The sequence below is a fragment of the Gobius niger genome (genome assembly GCF_951799975.1).
Source record: "Gobius niger genome assembly, chromosome: 11".
In the NCBI taxonomy this organism is placed as follows: domain Eukaryota; kingdom Metazoa; phylum Chordata; class Actinopteri; order Gobiiformes; family Gobiidae; genus Gobius; species Gobius niger.
In genome coordinates, this window is record NC_136862.1 from 15,212,639 (window position 1) to 15,232,385 (window position 19,747).

The following is a 19,747-nucleotide window of genomic DNA, read 5'->3' on the forward strand; positions in this document are numbered from 1 at the left end:
AATCACGACTTAAGTAAATAGCCAGGATACTGAACATTGCCATCCTTCTTCTTTAAAACCTTGCTTTGTTTAAACCCCGACTGTGGTGTTGTTAAAGCCAGACTGCTCTTGCTGGGTTTTTATAATTGTCTTTTCTCAGCAACAATCTTATTCATATTATTTTTCCCATCTCCATATGAAAAATGCATGCCTTCCAAGTATGCGTACGGGCTCTGAACTATGTGTTGCCTTTGTGAATCTCCAACCGCCTCCACAGGTTCCATGCAACTCACAAGGTGTTTCCCTTGGTCTTCATATAAAATTCTCTTTCTTGCTGCTTCTGCTGCGTTGCTTCTCATCCAAACGGATTTCTTCTGGGGTTTGGATGCGTCTTACTATTCTGTGCAGAGATCTGGGGATAATCCTTACCCCACGTTGAACATCTCTGTATGTAAGAGTTCTGTCAGTAGTGGTGTACTGTAAAAGAGGTGTAATGATGTTGTAATGTAGGCAGCCGTCAGCTTCAACCTGTCACACCTTGTTTATTGATGATTTAGAATGATTAAGCAAATAACTGTTGCTCTGAATCAAATAATACAAGGCGCTGATGGGATTAGTGTGAAATTAATAGGGCAAATTGATTGGACACACTTTTTGCTAATTGCAATGTAACACGGTTAGCATAGCTTTCTGTTGTGGTGGATTCAGGTTGGGTTACAACTACAGAGCAATGGAAGGTCTTCAATGGAGATTTTGGTCAGAGAGATGCGCCCCTGCCTCAATATTCATATTTGGGCGTCCATAAATTATGAAAATGTTTCTGCAATCAAAATTTGACAATGGACAGTGTTGTTTTTGTGGCTCTGAGTTGTGCTGCAAGGTATTAAAACCAGACCAGTACAACTGCCTGTTGCCAAACAGTGAGTTTCCAAGTCTCATTGAAGTGAGGTTTGAACAAAAGGTCTGTCTAAGTTCATCAATCAGCTACATGTATTTGTATTTATTATGAACAAATATAATGGAGTCGAGATCGCTCAATTTGAGTAAAAAAACTAAACGTTTTTTGCCATATCGTCCAGCCCTAACAAAGGAAGGAAACCTAGATTGTTTTTTTTTGCAAAGTCTTAAATATTCAATGTGCTACCCATGACACCATGAAAATAAAGTAATAATTTAATAATGTTTTGGGGTAATTTCTGCACACTTTACATATCGCCTCCCTGCTGCACATCAGTAAGGCAAAGAAGCATGTAGTCCTCACTCAGCCAATCAGGAGAGATCACCCTACATCACAGATCCCACTACTGTGGCATTTGACCAATCAGCAGAGACCCGTCAACTTCCTGTGTTCTCTGAAGTCTGAAAAAGACCCAGGTCTGGCTAAATTTATGGTACATTTATTTACATAACTAACTACCATGGTTAGAAAACTAACCATGGTAAGTTGATGAAACTCACACATTTTATTGGTGAATAATTGTGCTGACATATGTGTTGGTTTTGGTGGATGTAGTGAAATTAGTGAAATTACAACATGAAAAAGGCAGGCACCACGATCACCTTGATCATACACCCTGTTCACATAAACCTAAAGTGAATTAGTTTTGTCCATATTTGTACCTTTCATTCATACTTACAGTATTTTCTTGACAAAAGAGCCAATAAAGAACTATCTATTTATGTCGCCAAAGGTTATTTTTAATAAAAATCTTTAGGCAAACAATATTGGTAAGGTGACTGACCCCTCCCACTGCACGTAAAGCACAATTACATTACAAAAACTCTTGCCTATAACACTCTTAATTTTAGTTATATCAAAGTATTTCAATGGGTGCCCTATAAAGGTTTGCTATAACAAAGTCTCCAGCTCCACCTATGAAAAGCTAGAAAAGAGAGGGGGGGAAAAGAGTGCTGAATCAGGTAATACACATAGCTCATGGCACATAGAGTGAACTGCGTCAAAGTCTGCAGAATGTTCAGATATTCCACTGTGACCCCCCGTCCATCTTTACATGCCCTATCATCTCACATTCATTCCTAAACCCAACCCTGCCACAATGTTACTTCCTCTTGTGCATAGAGAGGTCTTGTTTGGTCACACTCTACTGTTGCACATAAAGACCTTATTTTGTGTTGCATTCACAGACCCTGTTTGTTCGCATGCTTATTACCTGCTTACATATTCTGTCTGGCCAAATGTAGAGCCTCTTGTATGAAAAATGATAGTGCCATCCAAGGAAAAATAAACAGCGGGGCATAGCGTTGTATATCTGTTTTCCCACAATACATAACACGGTACAACGCGGCTCTTGATTCCCTGTTGCCATGGAAACACGCCATCCAACCTGTCTGATTTAATTCACTTGTGTGACACTTAGCATTGGCAGTTTTATTAGCCTTGAACTCGGGTCCAGAGCTGTTTTAATGCAACACCAATATGGCTTTCTGTCTATCTCCTCCCATGAAATTCAGCTTCAGCTAATATTCCGGTATTAGTTTGGAACCAAAGCTGCCCTGAACTCAAGTGGATTTTTTTGACCTGTTGCTGGACCTCGGTACAGCCTTCACAGAGAATGCCACTGCTTTGTGGAAATGGATGTTTTGCAGCAGTGAGGTGCATTAAGGTAACTTCAGCTGTGAGTAACGCATAATAAAAGAGAATGAAGTGTTTGGATGGATGGTTAAATATACAGTTTGTTTATGCCTGGAATTTACTGACTATTAATTGACACAACTTTATGTTAACCGTTTGAAGTCATGTTTATAATTGCTACTTGCAAACCTAGAGGGGGATCAGAACGGCCCAACTTTAGATATGAGTTGAATTATGACTACAACAATGACAGTCACTGCAGACTAGTGTGCATCCGGATGATAAAAGTTTAACGTAACCACTACATCAGTGAACCATTGTTGGTTTTGCCGGATTCGATTCTGTGATTTTGCATGATTTTAATTATATCTAGCTTGATGAAACATTTGTATCACATTAGCAACTTCTTTAGTCAGGGCATTAGCAATGTTGTTTACATGAGCTGATTTAGCTGGTGTGCTCAGAGGTTGGAACTTGTAACTTTCAAATTGGAAAAAACAACCACTTCAGTTGTTGGAACGCAGCAGAGACACCTATATTGTTATTTTGAACTATGTTTAATAAATACAGTACATACATCTTAATACACGCTATTAGACAATTTGATACATACAGGAGTATCCATCCATCCATTTTCTTCCGCTTTATCCGGGGCCGGGTCACGGAAACAGCAGTGCCCAGACTTCCCTATCTACGAACACCTCCTCCAGCTGTTCTGGAGGGACCCTGAGGCGACACCAGGCCAGCTCAGAGACATAGGGCCTGATCTTGGGTCTCAAAACGCAGACGATAGTGTGACATTTTGCGCTCAGTAGGAGGGCACTTTGTGATCTTGCCACTCCAGACATAGCACATTTAAGTGGGTGGAGACACACATTTTCCTCCAACCAGATCAACTCCGCGGCCGGGAGAAGGCTTGTGGGGGAGTGGGGGGTGAACATGTGCATTTGTTTTGTTTTTCACGTTCACTCCAAGCGCGGGCCAATCCGCGCCACAGCTTAGCTCATGATGGGGATAATAAAGTTTTTAGTTTAGCCAGTGCGACCCGAATGCTACAAAAGAGCGCAAGGCAGCGCAATGTAAACGAGGAAATGAATGTCAGCGGTGTTCCCATCACCTCCTCTTGTGCACCACCACAAGATCTGGTCCATAGTCCCTCTAGCGTGTTCTGAGTCTTCCACGAGGCCTTGTTCCAAAAGGACATACCAGGAACACCTCCCAAGGGAGGCGACCTCAGCTGGCTCCTTTGGCGTAAAGGAGCAGCAACTGTACTCCGAGCTCCTCCCGGATAACTGAGCTCCTTACCCTATCTCTAAGGGCACGTCCAGGCACCCTGCGAAGGAAACTCATTTCGGCCACTTGTATCCGCGATCTTATCCTTTCGGTCATTACCCAGATCTCATAGATGAGGGTGGGAATAGATCGATCGGTAAATTGAGAGCTTTGAACCCCCAACTCAGCTCCCTCTTCACTGGAACATACAGGAGTAATGTGGGTGAAATGCCTTTCCTAAAACACTGTCAGACCATAAGAAGGTTACAAAAAAAACAATGATTACACTTATTAGTTACTATAATAACATACTATAATAACCACAGCTGTTTTCATTGAATATAGCCAAATTTAAACTTCTAATTGTGTAATTGTATATCTAGTTTTGTAGCAATTTTCATAAATCTGCAAAAATCAATTGAATCTCTAAACATTACCGACCCCCTTCTGTTATTAATCACCCTCTGTACAGTTATTTGTATTCAGACACTTTCGCGGTGTCACACATTTTTACCTCCCATTGTGCTATGAAATGAAGCCCATTTACCAATCATTCTCCTTCTGATTTGATAAATGAAAGTGCTGAAAGACCTAGGCTCCTGAATGGGGCGTTTGAATAATTGAGCGCTACTCAATCAGACAACATTAGTGTGTGGGTGCCGTGTGAAATAATTACCCGGGAACAACACACTACTCACGGGATGGTGCCTCTAGGGGGGGTCGCTCACTGGAGACTGATAGATCACAATAGCACAGCCCCCATCCCACAGCGCACATGGATTTATGAGCAGCACCTACAGAAAACCGCCCGGGTGTCCCACTGATCTGAGAGCGAGAGGGGTACCCAGCGTAAATGCTATTTGTTCTGCTGCAAATAGTGGTCTAGACAGGTGTCACGGTTCACTGTGGCTGTGTGGAACAGTAGAGAGTATACTGCTGTCGCATTAGGGGGCGTACAATTAATATACAATACAGTAGCAAGGCACAGGGAGTTCCTGCATGAGCAATCACACCTGGTGCGCTCGTGCCTCACTGTGTTAAAGTTTGTTCTCCTCCCCTCTCTGCGTAGGTTTCTTCTGGGTACTCCGGTTTCCCCTACCACTAAAAACATGTACAATAGGCCAGAATGAATGTATTGTTTGAGTGAGTGATTAGTGGTGGTCGCTGGTTGCCTCTCTTCCGTCAGTCTACTCCAGGACAGTTATGGCTACAATAATAGCTTAGTAGATGATAATGATGATGACACATATAACATTGTATCTGAATGTCATCGACATCCATACACACCCCAACGATAATCTTTTTTTTCCTTCTTTCTGATTGTAGATTCAAGCACGGGACAGATTTTTAGAATGCTAATTATTTCCTGAAAACACAATACACCGTGCCACCTGTTTTCTGTGTTCTGCATGGCTTCACGTTCTAATGAAGTCCGCTTCTACACCAAGTTGCAGTGTTGCACACAGATGAGGAAACATTTCCCTATATCTGCTCCTTCCTCTCCCTCAATTCAATATTCCATACTGCGGCTGGGCTTTGAAGCCGCCGGCAGAGCTTAATGATCCGTATCGTCTTTTCTCTACCTTTCAGAAACTCGTCTATAATTGGCTGAGCACTTGACACCTACTTCCTGTTTTTGGCGTCTCGTTTTTTTATCCCCTCCTGAGACAGTGATTAGCGGCGCGGAGGGCTTTTGAATGCGCGACTGGATGAGTGGGGAGTTCCTTTGTGAAACAGGTCAGCAAGTGTATATCGTACCTTGCGACAGCCAGCTCGCCGTGTCTCTGCCAGCGTGGTTTCACATACTCCATACTCGTGATTGACAGCTGGGCTAAAGGGCCGCTGGCTCCTTCCCTGCTCGCCTCTTCACTGGAGGTATCCCCTGGGTCTGAATATATATTAGTATAGATCAGCAGAACAGCTTGTGGCAGTAATGAGCATGAAAAGTAAACTGTAAACTAAGGACTTCCATCGCACTCTCTGGCAGTTTCACTAAATGTGCTTGTGTTTCATCATACACCATAATTCAATGTTGACGAATGCAGCAAAGCAGGTCAGAATGTAAAGTTTGTTTAATAAACACTCTATGTTAAGCACGGGCTAATGCGGCATTGATTAAGACACTAATACACAGTAATTGCCTATTATGTTAAGCTGCTGTAACATGTGACACCATAATGAATAAACTATGCTGGAAATTTGTATTAGGATTCATTTGCTTCCCAAGTTGAGAATGTGAGAAACTTGTCTTATGAAAAATTGCATTATTCATTTTCTACTCGTTCTACTAGTTGTATTTCTGCAGTTAACAGAGATAAGCATGGCTGTCAATCTGTAGCAACCGCCTCTATGACCACCACAATCACACACAGTGTATTAGTATATACTGTACTTTAGGAAGACATGTGAGATGTAATTACCAAGGGCACAATGGTCAGAACTTCGGTTGAACTACAGACATTTGAGTTTTTGGGCAAACCTCTCACCACTAAATTACAGCTTTACAAATAACAGCCGTCTCAAAAGCATTGAAGAATGGGCTGCCCATTTGAAACAATGTGATATTTCTATCCATTTCTGGCATTTTGACTATCTTCACAGGTGTCACATTAGACTTTAATTATCAAAAAGGCCGTCATTATAAACCAACATGTCGCGAAGTATCTTCTGAACAAGGCCATCTCATTTGAAGCCGATATTCTGGCTCTATTTTTATCTGTAATTCCAGTGGTGCCTGCTATATCGTCGCTCCTTTAGTGTTTTAAAAGCAGCCCGACGCTTTTTGAATTTATATTTGGTGGAACAGTTGTGACAGAATGAGTGTACCCTTTTAGCTTAGCGGCAGCAAGCGCATGCACGTATCTCAGAATACTTAAGTACTGTTTTTCCGAGTGGGAGTTTTTCTTGACAATTCTTGATGTTTTTCTCCTTTGAACACACATTTTTTACTGGAGATGAATTTACGTGTTTTTTCAAGCGTAGCCGGGAACTTTTCATGAATAGAATCTTAACGAAGGACATTGAAATAGAAAGAAGAACTAGCTGTCGCACATTTCCAAGCTGCCACCTTCCTTCTATTTGATAACCCTTTTCAGCCCATCACGAATGGCTCTCAAAGTAGAGTGGACCGCGGGCGTATTTTTTTTTTTTTTTTTTGAATGAGTCACTCTCCTCTGTGAACATTACAGTGACATTTGCGGCGGCTGATGAGATATTGTGGAACTGAATCAGACCTGTTTTTCTAATGGGACCTTGCACCTGTTCCCAGCATCATCCACGCAGCGCCACACAGTGCATTTTGATTTGCCCATTCTCTGTGTCTTTTTCTGTCGATTTAGTTCTGTTTCAATAAAGCTGAATGAAATAAGTCTATTGAGGCTCAAGGCCCACCCACAAACTTGAAATTATGTGCTTTACTGTTTATCCAAGTGAGTATCATATAAAAGTCCATCAAATGTAAGCACTGCCGTTGCACTAGTCTACATGTAGGCTCAAAATACTTGATTTCATGATTCACTTTAGTACAGGATGAGAGCACTACAGCAGGGTTCCCCACCTGGCAGACCTGGGTCCAGATCCGGACCTCCAAAGGCTTTTCATCCTCTCAATATACTTAATTTCTAAGGCTGAATGAAAAAATATCGAAACAATTTGAGCAACATTGATATAAGATGGCAAGTTTCCGGACCTCGAGCTGGTTTAGTTGGGGACCCCTGCCCGACAGCATGCAGGTTGCGGGTTTGTCTCGGATCGTGGGGTACTTCCGTTCGCAGCAGAGGTACTCAGACCTTCCTCTCAGTCTCCACACTTGCACAAGGCTTTCCCAGGCTAATTGAGACACATAGTTCCTCCTGCTTGTCCTTGGTCTTTCCCTGGGCTGCCTCTCGACAGGACATGCCAGGAACACCGCCTAGGCTTCCTGGAGGCATCCAAAACAAATGCCCTAACCACCTCATTTGGCTCCTCTCCAGATAGAGCAGAGCTATTGCAAGCACCGCCGACCTCTTCACCCATATGTCTATGAAAGTGCCACGTTTGTACTATAGGTTAGAATAAATCAAGAGCTTAACTTCAACTTTGCTCCTTCTTTACCAAAAACAGTTTGACACAACAACTGTTGAGGTTGTTGTGATGTCAATCCAAAACATTCGATGTCCATAGTCTGTTTTACTGTGACATACAGGGTCTTGCACATTTGCATTGCTATAAACATGAAGCAGATATGCTAGCAGAAAAGTCTCATATACTGTATGTGGTCCTTTCTGGAGTAGCTTAACCTTTAGTGTCATGACTAATTAGCTGTTGACATGTTGCTTTTTGGCCAGATAACTCCTGACCTACGGTGCTCTAACTGGTTGAGGGAACGACTTAAATGGCACAGATATTGTCTGCGTGGCACTTATTCATACCCGGGTACTGCTGGACTGATTGCATGTTGTGTGACACATCCATGACAGCGGTTCATCAAAAGACTGGGCAAATAGCCAGCCTTGTCATACCACACTTTCAAAGTCAAGCAGATGACACACACTGTGGTTTTATGGTGCATCAGAAGAGGAAATGGTTATGTGTAAAATACAGTGTGAAGAGACAGCCATCATCTTCAGCCAAAGAATGAGTCACCGGGGTAAAAGATATGCACACCTCAGTAACAAGGGGAAAGTCTACAGTCAGGGCCGTCGACAGGCTTGCTGGGGCCTGGGGCAAGAAGGTTTTGCACCTAATGTGACGCAGAAAGTAGAGCGGGTCGTTTTGTGACTGGAGAGTTGGCAGTTGGAATCCTGCAGGTGCACACTGTTGTTGTGTCCTTGGGAAAAAAAAACTTCACTCATGTTGCCTCCAGTGTCTGTGTACACTGGTGTATGAACGAGAGTGTGAATGGATGGGTGAGTGGCTCCGTACAAAGCACTTTTGAAGGTAGAAAAGTGTTATATACTGTAGTATAGCACTTGACCTGGTGGTATTTAGAAAGCCAAACATTTTATGAGGTGGGCTCCTTCCTCTCTTTTTTATGGGTGTACTGTATACAAATGCCACACGAGTGGTGTTTAATTTGCTGCCGTATTCTATCCCTGCATATCTCTTTTTTAGTTATGTATTTGGCTTTACTCTCCCAGTTTCTACTGCCTCTTAGATATAACCATTGCAATCCGAGCCTGTACCGCCAATATAGTGCCCTGAGGGATATGTGTGTTTTATTAAAGACAGAGAGATTGCCGGGAGCCCTGTGCGGCAGTCCTCTGATAGAATTATATCTGGATGGCCCCGTTACATTATAAAACGGTGGTAAAGGTCGTCGGGATGGAGACCACTCAGTCACATAATAGAAGAGCCCGGACCAACAGGAAACTTTAAACCAATAAAATGATTGAGAGCGTTTTACAGTGGAAGTTGTAAGTGGAACTCCGTTATCTGTGTCTTGCAGTGCTGAGAGATGACTTCAGACAGAACCCGCAGGATGTGGTGGTGGCGGTCGGGGAATCAGTGAGTCTAGATTGTCAGCCGCCAAGAGGGCACCCTGAACCCACCACCTTCTGGAGGAAAGACAAAGCCAGGCTGGACCTCAAAGATGACAGGATCACGGTGAGTAAGAACTGCATTTACACCGCAGCCTTTTGTCTTTAGTTTACTGTAGTATGTGTTAGATTACAGCGGGGCCTACCATCATAGAATTAAAATCAAGATGTGAGCAACATATCCTCCTTCAATTCCATTCTGATCCTTCTCACCCCTCCCAGGTCCGAAGCGGAAAACTGACCATCACTAACACCAAGAAGTCAGACGCTGGCATTTACGTCTGTGTTGCTGCAAACATGGTCGGTGAAAGAGAAAGCGAAAAGGCTGAGATCTCTGTGTTCGGTAAGAAAAGACACACACACACTCCATCACACTGTAATCTATTGTGTCTATTAATTTATGCAAATCTTACTTTTGTATCTTCATCCAGAGAGACCATTGTTTGCGCAGCGCCCCGTGAACCAGGTGGTGTTGGTGGATGAGAGCGTGGAGTTCAGATGTCAGGTCCACGGAGATCCGCCTCCTACATTGCGCTGGAAGAAAGACGATGTAGACATTCCCCGTGGCAGGTGAGCCAAGCGTTCAGTACAGCTACGGCAAGAACGCGTAATATATGCGTGTCGAGGGAATCGATTATAGTGCTAATTAGCCTAGCCCAGACTCTCAAACTGCTATGTTTCGAATGCTGGGATCCTTATTAGCCTCAATAAATCTCATTTTTCCTGTTTAGGCTGCCTTTCTAATGTCACTTGAAAGCCTTAAGTTCCTCTTTTTCAACACTTTGAAGTAAACTTGATTTTCAAAGGTCCAGTTGGCGACGCACCGCAGCAGGGCATCAGTAGACAATTTAGGCAAACAACCACTGAATAGAGCTTAATTAAGTTTCCTCCTTTGGGGATGCAGTAAGGTGGAGTAGCCTGCCCAGTTATGTTTAAGGTTATTAATACGCAAAGGCAGGGTGCCAGTAATTTGGTCACTCCCGAGTGTCGGGATCATGGTTACAAGTTAATTGCCCTGCCAGCATAACAGTATACTTCATTTTTCAAAGCATTAGCAAATTGTCAAGAAAAAAAAAGGCATTAGTAAGGTGCATTAGCTCTATGGACAGATTTATGGACACTTTTAATTGCTGCATAAAGACAATCCAAGAGTTCATTGTGCAAGTGGCCTTATGGAATTCTGCTTCCTCTTCAGATTTATGACTCGGAAAGAACAGTAAACTAAGTAATACGGACACATAACAGCTATGCTAAAGAAACTTTAATGACAATTGCAGCTTAATTGAAATTTCCAATTATGCTGTTTGCAAAAAATAATATAAAGCATCGCCAAAACGTTTCACCTAAATTGCCCGCACAAGAATCACTGTGAGAGCTATTACCCTCTGCGCAAGGCTTTCCGAGCACCACTGCCCCACTTTTAATCGCTGTAAAATTTGGCAGCTCTTGTGGAAAACTAATTATATATTGTGCTCAAACATTGGAAGCGTGTCAAGCGAATTCATCAAGCAAATCAAATTGATCAAGGCTATCAATCCAACCACAAGTCCACCAGCGCGTCCAAAGACTGTTTAGAGACCTTTTAACACCCGTTTACTTATGCTGCACTTTTCCAAGCAGCTGTTACAACCCATTTAGAAATCCATGTGTCATGTTTTAAGATGGACAGTTACATTGGCCGCACGCACACCTGTCTGCCCTTGGCTTTTGGAGCAACATGTTTGACGTTTCCTTAGCCTCCATTGCCATTACTTTCCACATCTTCCTTTCATTCTCCCCTCACCCCTAAAGCTGTTACCCTCCTGGGACGGGCCCATATGTGGGTCAGAGGATGTGCGAGGTGTGAATGGAGTCCTCACTCGAATCTGGACAGACCAAACAACCTCCCATCGATATTCTGCCCACACATTCTTGCAACGTCTTTCTTCAACGTGACTTTTTCTCACCCTCCATGCCATTCAAGTCTGCCCCGACTTGGCTGTGATTCAGTATGGCTGGCTAGACAATTTCGCAAGGATCCCTCAAGCCGAAGAGACCCTAGAGAGGGGGGAAAGCCTGACTTCTTGCACCGGAGCTATTCATTGTGTAGCCCCCAATGAGGCGCTTATCTCAACCGTGCTAGCCTCTCCTCTCACTCGCAAAGCACAGTGCTATGCTATGCTCTACCAGTGAGCATGGAATATCTTTATGAATTAGTCATGTCTTACCACTCGGCTCATTCATCAAGTTAAGTTTGTGAGACGGCGACGCCACTCCCTCATACTCTCTTCACTGTATAAAAGGCACAAGGCTGGAATCATTGTGCTGCGAGTTGGTAGTCCATTGTTATGCATTACTTTTGTTGGTTAATATCATATACTGTATTTGATATTAGGGTTTTTAATATCCAGTTTGTTATTAGAGCATGAAAGAGAATGGTTGACTGCGGGAGCTCATAGTGTGCAAAGTGCAGTAGTGGGCCATGTTGGAAGAAACACGGTTGCCAGTCAAATTATGTCCATCATGCAAGGCTTTACAGCAATTTACATGTGAAAGGTTAATCAAGCATAGGCCGACTTCACTCTTCATGTAAACTTACGGCCTGTCTTTAACCCATTACCCACACATTCATTCACAGCCCACACAACAGTGGGTGGCAGCCTTTATAAATATTGAAAATGTGGAGGAGCCAGAGTTCCAGTTGAAAGCACCTTTCATTTTGCCATGCCTTCGTCTCGCCATAATTGCTCCCTTTTCTCTGCCTCTGTAGCGGAGAGTGTGCAGCGGGGAACCTTAATTGCTCCAGAAAGTCTGTCTTTATTCTATCAAAAAATGACACAACCTTTATTAAAGCTTCCATCGAAAAACATTAGACAAATTTACACCACTTTGAAGCGGACATTTCTTGTTTACTCATGCTGCAACTTTTAACTGCTACCTTGATGTCCTTGCTTGATTCGTGTCTGTCACCAGGTACGACATCAAGTACGAGAAGGAGGATTTCGTGTTGAGAATAAAGAAGGCGTCGGTGAGCGATCAGGGGACGTTCACGTGTCAGGCTGAAAACCGCGTGGGGAAAGCCGAAGCCTCTGCCTACCTGACCATCCGAGGTGGGTAACTCTGCGATGCCCATAATGTGATTTTTTTTTTTTTTCCTTTCTTTTTTATGTTGTAGCGAGCCGCAGAACAATCAGTCTTTTATTGCGTGCTTTACGACTATTGCCCCCCTGCCGAACGGCCTCAGCTTTCCTTTCATATAGCGGGCCCGATGCACTTGATTGCCCCAGATCTCCAGCCAGGCTACAGATATGAACAACTACGTCTGAGTTATGACCTCTCCTTGGGGGGCTTATTCTCCGGCCTGCTCACTTATTTTATATTTACACAAAGAGCAGGAGGAAGCTGATTCATGGCACAACTGGAAAAAGGGGAAAACCATTCAATATGCTGCAGCTGCATAAGGAGAGACTTGGACAACACGTGATATAGAGGCATTCATTCTAACCAGCATTTACCTGTTCAGTACATTACATTGGAGCAGTATCAGCCATTTAACATACATCAAGTTTCAAATGCTTAAAGGGGCTGGAAGCAAGTTCGCCATTTTATACTCACTACTGCCACCTCAGGCCATATGTGTAACTGCACCTTCTATATTAAGCTCGTGCATGACGGCAATTCGGGCCGAAGTGACACGTTTTTGAGTGACCGTACAGGATTTTAGAGGCAGTTGTGGTGAACAGGTCTGAGCTCATTCTACACATTAGGACATGGCTGGAACATGTAGGGGGAGGAAAATACTTAATTTTAACATTTTTAAACTCCTTATAGTCCCTTTAACTTTTCACCATGGTGTATTAACTAACTTGTGGCAAAACATCAACATCAGTAGACCAGTGAAGTGAGGACTACAGATTTCCAGGTGAAATTCAGAAAATTAGAATATAGTAGTTCATTTATTTCTGTAATTCAACTTCAAATGTGAAACTAATATATAATATAGATACATGGAATGGAAAGTGACACATGTCAAGCCTTTGTTTGATGATTTTGGCTTACAGCTTGTAAAAAAAAAAAAAAATTCACGTGGGCCCTCTGAAAACTATAATCATGCATTATGTGCTTAGTACTTGGTTTGGGCCCCTTTCACTTGAAGTACTGCCTTAATGCGGTTGCGTGGCATAGATGCTATAAGCCTGTGGCACCGCTGAGGTGTTATGGAAGACCAGGATGCTTCAACCAGAGGAATATGACATGTGAAGCTGATGTCCAGGATCCGTCTGTGTGTGGTGGCTCTTGATGCACTGACTCCAGCCTCAGTCCACTCCTTGTGAAGGTCCCACACTTTTGAATGGCCTTTTCCTGACAGTCCTCTCCAGACTGCGGTCATCCCTGTGGTTTGTGCACCTTTATCTTCTACACTTTTCCCTTCTTCTCTATTAATGTGCTTTGATGCAGCACTTTGAGAACATCCAACTTCTTTTGCTATTACCTTATGAGGCTTTCCCTCCTTATGGAGGGTGTCAGTGATGGTTTTCTGCACTGTAAATTCCAACTCATTGCACTTAATTGGAATAAGTTGTAAACCCGATGCATAACTATTACTTCCAATGTTAAGCCATGATTACTAGTAACGCTAGTATGATTAAGACGGCTTTCACAGTGTTCATTACTAATGATACAAGTTCTGATTACTAGACATGTTAGTACTGGAAACTGGGAATTCCGAGTACTAATTACTTTTGTTACTTAAATATGACTTTAACCTGTACTATTATGCTTAGTACTGGTTAATGGAATATTCCTGTTCCCTTTATGGTTTATTGGTTTTTCCCATTATCTTTGTAAAATGTGTTTTAATGTGTCGACTAGTTCTCAGAATTGCAAAACGAATTTACCCACGGGTACAAATAAATTAACCTAACCTAACCTAACCTATTAATGAAGTTTTACAAATTTAGTACAAGTTATAAATGTTGTAATAAAGCAAAACAAAGTGTAGTTATAAAGTCAATTTATTTAACATTAACACAGTGTAAAACACATTTTTAGGTGCAGTTAATGATAGAACATCTCTATTTCTGCAGTTATAGTTCACATCAGTCCAAACAGGTGGATTAGTCTGTACTGAGCCGATGAAGACGAGGAGCTGAAGTGTCTCAGAAGGTTCCACAGACTCTGTACATGCAGCAGGAGGAAGGGCATCTTTGTAAATCACCGTCAAGTCTTCATCAGCCTGGTCAGATTTCTGTAAGACATAAAAAGAACAAAAATACTTTAGATACAAGTCCCTATGGCAAGACCAAAACCTACAGGTAAAATGTAGCTTTGTCTCATCCAAACATCTCAGCTCTGACTCTGTCTCACCTTAGTGTGTTCAGCTCCAGCCTCAGCAGATCCTTCAACAGCTGCTCTTCAGTCTGACACTGGACACACACAAAAGCATTCATAAATGTTATTTCACATCCAACTTATGGCCACTTTATCAAAATATAACGATGAGTGCCGTCTTACCTACTGGCTGGATGCTGAGATTGTCTAAGAGTTTTCACAGCAGTTCAGATTTCTGTAAAACAAAGAATTACAATCAGTAAGCTCAGTAACAACAGGTAAAAAAGACTATGGACTTCCTCAGAGTTTTATGACAATAAGGATAAACTATCATATAAAAAATCTGGATTGATATTTATATATTTATATTATATTTGAAGTCTAAACACTTGTGTACTAATACTAAAGTCATTTGAGTGTCTCACCTCAGCGTGTTCAGCTCCGTCTCATTAGGTCTTTCCACAGCTGGACTTCTCAGTCTGACATGGGACACACACAAACCATTTCAAAGATTATTTTACTAAAGTACATGCTGTTTAAAACACTGATCAGTGCAGTCTTACCTCCGGCCTTGATGCAGAGTCAGTCTCTAAATCTTCACAGCTGTCACTGTCTGGGAATAAAAGAAAAACTTTAATCATAACCAGCAGTATTAGATGTTGTGGACAGGCTGCACCTGATTTAACATTTGAAATAATGAGTATTACAGTAATATGGCCAAAGCTAATATGTAGATGGTCCATGAGTAAAAAATGCACAAATGACTGTGCTGCTGCTGCTGCACTTTTGCACGAGAACACTCAGTAAATTACCCTTAAGTATCTATTTTCTGTCTTTAAATGACAGGTCTGGAGCTTTACTACTTAAATTTGTATCACTAGTATTAGACAGACCACTGTACGGTCACCAAATTAAATAATAAATGTGTTATAAGGTAGAGCAAGAGCGTTGTTGCATTTTTCAAATATAAAAAAAATCATTGAAAATAGTATCAATACATCAAACTCTCAGAGCAAACACAAATATATGCAAAGACACACTCACCTTATGTGGATTAATGAGAAATAAAACAGGAAAGGTGCTGTTTTCTGCTGTTTCTGCTGATGATACACTGAGGCAGTTCAACACTTCTCTTTTGAATTCAAAACAGTTCAGAGCAACCTGATTGGCTCATTCTGTACATGTGACATATGACCTGAACCAATCACGGGCAGCATAGGTTACAGCTTAGTTTTGTCAGTTGCGATTACTAGACAGTCAAGTTCCCGTTATAGAGAGGCAGTAGAGGACACTGGGGAGGTTAGTGAGAGTTACTAAAACCATGTACTGGATAAAGAGAAAAGCAAGTCAAGCCAATGTTCAGCCAATATTATTCAAAACTGGCAAATCCTATTAAGTGGGACAGAATCTGATAATGGATACTTTAGATTGAGCGTGAGCACAACAGGACCACAAATAATCATTACTGGCATCATGTAAAGTTAGTCAGTACTTGTAAAACCCTGTTTTTGGAGCAGAAACAGGTTGCTGTAAAACGGAAAAGCAATTAATCACAATTTTCTCTTGAAAATGTACCTCGTACATGGAATAGAGGGTAAATGCTGAAAATTTCAGGTCTCCTAGTAATTATAACACTTTATTTCATGTTGCGACCTTAGTTGGAATTTACAGTGTGCACAACTGTCAGGTCAGCAGTCTTCCCCATGATGGTGAACTACTGAACCACTGAGAGACCATTTAAAATCTCAGGGACCTTTTGCAGGTGTTTTGGATGAATTAGCTGATGGAAGGGTGACACTTTGAGCTACAATAGTCCCTTTTCACAATATTCTAATTTTATAAGATTTTGACTTTGTGGTCAAAATCATCATGCAAAGTGAGATAAATAAAGACTGTATTTGTTATAATTTTGATAATTATGGCTCACAGCTTGTAAAAAACCCCACATCAAACATCTCAGAAAAAGACTGTAAGCCATAATCATCTAAATTAAAACAAACAAAGGCTTGACATATGTAACTTTACATGTCATGAGTCTATATCATATATTAGTTTCACATTTTAAGTTGAATTACAGAAATAAAGTTTTTCACAATACCGTATTCTAATTTTCCGAGTTTACTTGTGTGTTGTCTTGAGGCTGAACACAAAAGCATCTGGGATCTGGGATTTTGGTGATTCTAATATAGAGAGTAACCCACTTCTGGCTCATGATGCAATGTTTCGAAAAAAAACCACCTGTGTGCTAATTTGATTCAAAAGTGGATGCAGTGAGAAGCATAAACGTACTAACAATAACATATACACTGTGTCACCTAACTATCTGTTTCGTTTCCATCTCAGGGCAGTCTGTTTCTAAGGCATATAGCAGTATCAATGCCAGTGTGACTCCTATTCTACTTATGGCCTGTTTGATTGAATTGATAAACTTTGACCTCGACCCTGATGGGAACAGACATCAGCAAAGAAATGACAAGACGATGACAAAACATTTGCTCGGGGAAACAAAAAGGAGAGGGTGAGAAGATGGCTACGATTCTACTGCCACAGTGGTAATAGGACAGGGGAGGGTTGCAGGTGCAGCACTTAGATGAAACAAGCAGGTAAGGGAGACAGCATTTATCTGAATGGGCTTGGAAGTGAGCGGTTGAGAGGCAACGATAGCAGCCTGAGATTGACTGATTGCGAGAGACAGGTGACAGGAAGAGAAAACAAGGTGGGGAATAGGGGCTTTTCGGTTGCGCGACAAACGAATAGCTAATTTGCTGCCAAGTTTCTGTAATATAATACAACGCGCAGCCCATAACAGCCCACCAAAGAAACAAACGCATTTATAAAGTGATTTTTTTTTTTTTTTTTTTAGGTTACTGTCTCTAGACTCTCTTCAAATTGTAAGTCTGTGGATTAGCCTTGCCAGATGAGCTTGCTTCACCTAAAGAAAAACCTCTTCCCTCAGGCTAGAATTGCTTTTAGTATTTGGAGCAGACTTTATCTAACGCCCGGAGACTTTTGATCATTATCCGCCCACAATGCGATAAACTCAATTGCTTTTACTCTTGAGTTGAATTCCCTTGTACAGCCTAGACTGGGACTTGCAGGGTAAAGTGATCGCTCTCTGTCTTGAGCCACACCATGCCTCCTGCTTGCGCGTGTGTGTGTGTGTGTGTGCGTGCTCAGTGTCATTACCTTTCACACTCGGCCGGCAGATGCTCCGGCTCAGTGTCCACTACAGAGGACACTCCAGGTACGTCCCTGTCAAAACAACGTCTGCCTCGGTGACTGGGAGATCGTATCACACTAACCTACATATCCCTGCGCACACTTCCACCGGGGCCTTATCCCGGTCCACAGCCTTCTCGGGGACAGGACACAAGGCTCCGAGGCCTCCCCATCCCTCACCCCCCCACCCCCAACTGTTTCTATCAATTCATATCAGAGTTGGTGATTCACTCGCTTTTTAGGGAAACAGAGAGTGACGTGTTGTCAGATATTCTAGACTGTACCCAGATTTATTTCTCCTTAATCCCATCATGGATTAGTGAGCGGTATGATAATTTAGGCGCCCCACACATTTCCCAGTATTCCACTCATCTATTTTGGGAACTCACTGGTGATGCTGGTGAAAGCTTTTCTTAGTTGGTTTGTTAGTAAGTACACCAGAATACAAATTTAAAAAGGTGTTTCAGTGCAATTTCCTAAGCTCTGTGAACTGCCTTTCCCTGTCCTTCAACAGTATTCAAGGGTACTGGTTTACCAAGCGCATCTAATCATGCTTCGATAAGTCTATGCATAAAACCATGGTTGTTTGTATTGAAATAGGCACTCCTGACCTTTAAGAATACCGGTCATACTGGCATAGTACTGTTAGCACCATGACTGACTGAACTAGATTCCAAAAAAAAATGATTATTGAGTGGTATTCCACCAGATGGACTGTGTTTATTGCACACAGCCCCACACTAAGAGTCAGCCTCCTCTTAACATACTATGAAGTGTCGCAAATCAATTCTTTTCAGTGGGAATTTCTCTCAGCCTCTTCAGGTTGCCCACATCATCATCTGCTTGGAGCTTCATCCCCTCCTCCGTTAAAATGGCCATTGATGGAAACTCAGCTCCATCTCATTCATTTTTTCTGGTTTCTTTCCTCTGTCCCTCTGTTCTGCTCCTGTCTTCTGTGCCTCTGTTATTCCACCACATTGTTGTTGTGTCACCAGCTCGCCCTGTTGGTAAGTAGTGGAGGCCCATTATGCATGTGCTGCTGTTTTGTTCTATGCTTCCTGATCACACATGCATGGACCGCTGCATTCCACAAACACATTCATCAAGCTAATGCTGCACACGCATTATCGCGATCGAACCCTCCTGACCTCCTCGCGGAAGCACTGGTAACAGGGTGTTACCGTTGGATATGCCCCAGTCAGGTCCGAAATGGGGGTCTAGACGTAGTTAACAAAGCGTAGTATTGAAGGGAGGCAGTGTACTTGGTTGGGTGAGTAACTAGGGCTGGGCTATGTGATCTCACATCGATTGTGATGAACGATAATGATATTTTTTGACAACCATGGCTGGCTGTAAAATCACATAATATTACTATTAAAATTGTGATGTACGTACAATCCAATACGGTTTGATTTTGCTCGGGAATTTTGCTCAATGCCAAAGCCAAACCCCTACAAAACTGTCATGTAGAAGCTATGGAGACTAGCTCACATACCAATGCACAAACTCATAGATGATATGTTTAATAAAAACAATACTAGACTGTACATGTTCTCTCCATTTCCATCAGAAAGATGCTATATTTATTTGGTTTAGTTTCACAGAGGAGTGGCCAGATTTTTACTTTCGTTATTTTCAGTCATAGTCAAAACACAGACTTTGAACCATTCCCTAAAACGAAATTGCCATTGCTAAGGTACAGTAATCTCTGCTCAGCCCTGGTTCTGACACCATTTAGTGAGACGGACCCCCTGCATGAACCTCTCTTAGCCTCCCAAGCTGCAATATTTCCCTTTCCAAATAGCTCCCAGTTTGACTGTGGACACTGTTTGTGCACCTGCTGCTATTTTGTTTGTGC

The 19,747-nt window shown here is 42.2% G+C and overlaps 1 protein-coding gene across 1 annotated transcript in view; it reads left to right on the forward strand.

The window, feature by feature from the left end:
* The window catches only part of LOC306970237 (roundabout homolog 2-like), a 113,443-nt gene that overhangs the window by 52,794 nt on the left and 40,902 nt on the right, over positions 1-19,747 (forward strand). Inside the window, exons 3-6 of the mRNA XM_079566116.1 lie at positions 9,270-9,427; positions 9,583-9,703; positions 9,792-9,930; positions 12,313-12,449. Of these exons, the coding sequence (XP_079422242.1) occupies positions 9,270-9,427; positions 9,583-9,703; positions 9,792-9,930; positions 12,313-12,449 (555 nt within the window). The remainder of the gene's footprint in view (positions 1-9,269; positions 9,428-9,582; positions 9,704-9,791; positions 9,931-12,312; positions 12,450-19,747) is intronic.